The 3,965-nt window shown below is 46.0% G+C and overlaps 1 protein-coding gene across 1 annotated transcript; it reads left to right on the top strand.

The window, feature by feature from the left end:
• Positions 1-2,460: 2,460 nt before the first annotated feature.
• LOC133914307 (peroxidase 2-like) lies at positions 2,461-3,747 on the top strand. Its single transcript, XM_062357428.1, has 2 exons — positions 2,461-2,714; positions 2,836-3,747. The coding sequence occupies exons 1-2, from the start codon at positions 2,469-2,471 to the stop codon at positions 3,598-3,600; spliced, it is 1,011 nt and encodes a 336-aa protein (XP_062213412.1). The 5' UTR covers positions 2,461-2,468; the 3' UTR covers positions 3,601-3,747.
• The last annotated feature ends 218 nt before the right edge of the window (positions 3,748-3,965 follow it).

The following is a 3,965-nucleotide window of genomic DNA, read 5'->3' as shown; positions in this document are numbered from 1 at the left end:
ATCCAACATTCCTCTAATCCAACCTGCAATCTAACATTCCTCTAATCGTTACCTGCAAGACGACAAGGTTTAGGCGGCAGGGTGCGCGAGATGGGCATCGAGGAGGACGGGAATGGCGCCGGGGCAGGAGGACGGTGACAGCGGTGGGGAGGAGGATGATGGCGTCAAGGAGGACACAGACATCATGCATGGGCTCGTGGACCTCCGCGGTGTGGGCTCCTTGGTGTCGGGAGGCGTTTTAGCGTACGACACAGGGAAGGGGAAAAATTTTCTAAGTACCAAAGAGCGTAGAGTCTCGAGCTATTTTATAGGAGAAGACTTTTACTACCGGCTCAATATGACCACCGACAATGAAATGGTACCTTCACTATCAGCTCACTAGGACAACCAGCAGTGAAACTACTTTCACTGCTGGCTCAATAAGTGCACCGGCAATGAAAGTAGTTTCACTGTCGACCTAATATGTCCACCAGCAGTTTAACCCCTTTCACTGCTGGTACCACAGAGTGCAAATAATTTGTTTTAGCTTTGTGCGTGTACGCAGAGACTCGAACCCAAGTCCTACACCAAGTAAGACTGAACACCATTGCGCTACTCAGGTGATTTTAATAGAGTTTGTACTATCTATAGATATTAACATTATGTTGACCTAAAATCGTAATACATATTAATTTAAATTTGAACTTGCTATATAATGAAATTACATTTTGTATATACGTAAATTTGCTGGTTAAATTTTCTAATTCAATTAAAAATGAAAATAAATATGTCCATACCTAAGTTTCTATATTGGGGCTTGCTAATTAATTAAAAAATATACTTGGAGCTTCACTACCGGCTCAATAAGACTACCGGCAATAAAACTACTTTCACTACCGACCCAATAAGTCCACGGGTAGTGAAATTAGGTTCACGCCGACAGTGAAACCCCTTTCACTGCTTGCCCAATATGTCCATCGGCAGTGAAATACCTTTCACTACTGGTGCCACGGGGTGCAAAAATATTTGTTTCAGCTTCACACAGGCTAGCAAAAACTCAACCAACGCCCTACACCAAGTAGACCGAACAAACCGCTATGCTACTCAAGTGATTTCGATTGAGTTTGGACTATCTATATTTATTAACATTAAGTTTACCTAGCATACCTAATACATATTTATTTAAATTTGAACTTGCTATATACCAAAATTAATTTTTGTATATACCTAAAATAAAAAAATCAATATGGTCAATAATAAATATATCTTCCACCATACACAACAAATTGGATCTTGCTACATACCTAAATATCATAGCGAAATTTTCTAATTCATTAAAAATAAAAAATAAGGGATAAGATCGACTTTAGTTTTTAAGGTAACATTTTGAGCTAGAATGCTAAATATAGGATATAACTTGGGGATTTCATCTTACTTGAGCTCAAGAGGCTCCTAAAAGTTTGCTTGCTATTTGAAAAAAATTCACAGTTCGCTTGCCAAAAAATGAGTAAGTAGAAATATAATTGGTAAAAACTTGTCCTAAGCTGAAAACTTGTATTGTGGTAAATTAAAGAATTTTGGTGGTTGAATGTGAATATGTGGTGTGTGTGTGTGTATAGACACATATATATACATAAATTAATAACTTAATTCAATAAATTAGACAGATACTATATATGAAAGACAAGACTACACATAATCCGTGCATATATATATGAACTAGAGCAGTAGACAGCACTCAATGAATCCCAGCAGAAAGCTTCTCGGAAACTTGCATTGTGCAAGTCGACATATCCATCACCATTATTGAACTGAACCAACCTAAAACTTTGTCTTTGTGTGCATGCACCGGTTGATTATTAGATTCTTTCTGTAGCTTTGTATTTTTTTATTTTTTTTTTGGCGGCTGGCCAGCCAGTTGTTGGACCTGACCATGCGCATCTGTTTCAAACGTACACATATATACCATGCAATTTCAAATAATAGGCAAGTCGGTTGCAAAATAAAAATAAAAAATACGCAAGTCAACTAGGTAATCCATCACACGCAAGCGTCCTAATAAAACCTTTTAAGAATCCAGCTGCAGCGAACAAATCCATGCGTTGACTTTGGTCCCTAGCCTGTACACGGTCGATGCTTTAATTTCTTCAATCATGCGTTGTCCTGGCAGCACATGCATAACATCGCACTAGTTAAGCACTTAGATTAACACGTCGTACTTACCTGCCCGGCCGGTTTAACGAACTGATTAACATCGCATTCGGTGGTGGTCAACGACAATGTGAGCTGTAGTACTACTAAACCATGCATTCAGCCACATTTAGCGCTCGCTCGCTCGACATCGCGACTTGCTGAGATAAACAAACGTTCAGAAGCCACCCGTTCAGAAGCCTTGACACACTATAAATAGACGTGAGCAGCAGCAGGACTTCACCACCTCAGTCTCAGCAATCACTACAAGCTTGTTACATTAGACGGTCAGAGCAAGCATGGCGAGCAAGGTGACCACTCTGCTCTCGTGCGCGTTGCTGCTCGTGGCGGCGACATGCCAAGCAGCAGCTGGTTACTATAACCCTCCGAGCCCAGGTACGTGCGGCCTCAAGGTGGGCTACTACCACGACAAGTGCCCGCACGCCGAGGCCATCGTCAAGCACGTCGTCAGAGCCGCTGTCCTCCAGAACCGCGGCACCGGCGCCGGCCTCATCCGCATGCTCTTCCACGATTGCTTCGTCGAGGTACATTACAATTTACACATCATGTTGATGCATGCACATGCACTTTTCAACATGTAGTAGTAGAAAATTTTTCAAGGGTTCAGAATCATCAGATGGCTTGCACTGACACCGTGACACGCAGGGCTGTGACGCCTCCGTCCTCCTGGACCCGACGCCAGCCAACCCGCAGCCGGAGAAGCTCGGTCCGCCAAACAACCCCAGCCTCCGCGGCTTCGAGGTCATCGATGCTGCCAAGGCAGCCCTCGAGCGGGCCTGCCCTGGCGTCGTCTCCTGCGCGGACATCGTCGCCTTCGCCGCCCGTGACGCCTCCTTCTTCCTCAGCGGCCGCAGGGTCGACTTCGACATGCCAGCCGGCCGCCTCGACGGGCGCGTCTCCGTCGCCTCCCGCACCCTCGACTTCCTCCCGCCGCCGACTTTCAGCCTCTCCCAGCTCGTCGCCAGCTTCGCCGCCAAGGGCCTCGGCGTCGAGGACATGGTCGTGCTCTCGGGCGCGCACACCGTCGGCCGATCCCACTGCTCGTCTTTCGTCCCCGACCGCCTCGCCGTCCCCTCAGACATCAACGCTGGGTTCGCCAACTTCCTGAGGGGCCAGTGCCCCGCGAACCCAAGCTCGAGCAACGACCCCACGGTGGTGCAGGACGTCGTGACGCCCGACAACTTGGACAACCAGTACTACAGGAACGTGCAGGCACACCGGGTGCTCTTCACGTCGGACGCGTCGCTCCTGACGTCGCCAGCGACCGCGAAGATGGTGTCCGACAACGCCAACATCCCCGGGTGGTGGGAGGACAGGTTCAAAGCGGCCATGGTTAAGATGGCCAGCGTCGAGGTGAAAACCGGCAGCGGCGGCGAGGTCAGGCGAAACTGCCGGGTCGTCAATTACTAGCTCTGATCATCGACTGCAATATGCTTACAACCTTAATTTCACGCTTATGCATATGTTGCGTTTATAATAGTCGCATGTTGCTGCATTTGCATTGTTTCGTTTCAATTTTTTATGAACTAAGTTTGTATCATGATTGGAATTGATGTTAATTAATAAAGTCGATATTTGATCTCTGCCCTGGGAAAGTCAAATTTAAACTACACATATAAGAATCAGAGATGTGCTGTAGGACAGACAACTGAAAACGATTATTTTACAGGCAACACATATAGACCATCAGTACATCATCCGAGTATCTCATCTCATCTTCAACCATAGAATGTTATTATCCGTGGAGGAGATAAGCACACCATAGAGCTAATAAT

The sequence above is a fragment of the Phragmites australis genome, chromosome 4 (genome assembly GCF_958298935.1).
Source record: "Phragmites australis chromosome 4, lpPhrAust1.1, whole genome shotgun sequence".
Lineage (NCBI taxonomy): Eukaryota > Viridiplantae > Streptophyta > Magnoliopsida > Poales > Poaceae > Phragmites > Phragmites australis.
The sequence above is the reverse complement of the archived record's forward strand: the minus strand, read 5'-3'. Positions and strand labels throughout refer to the sequence as shown.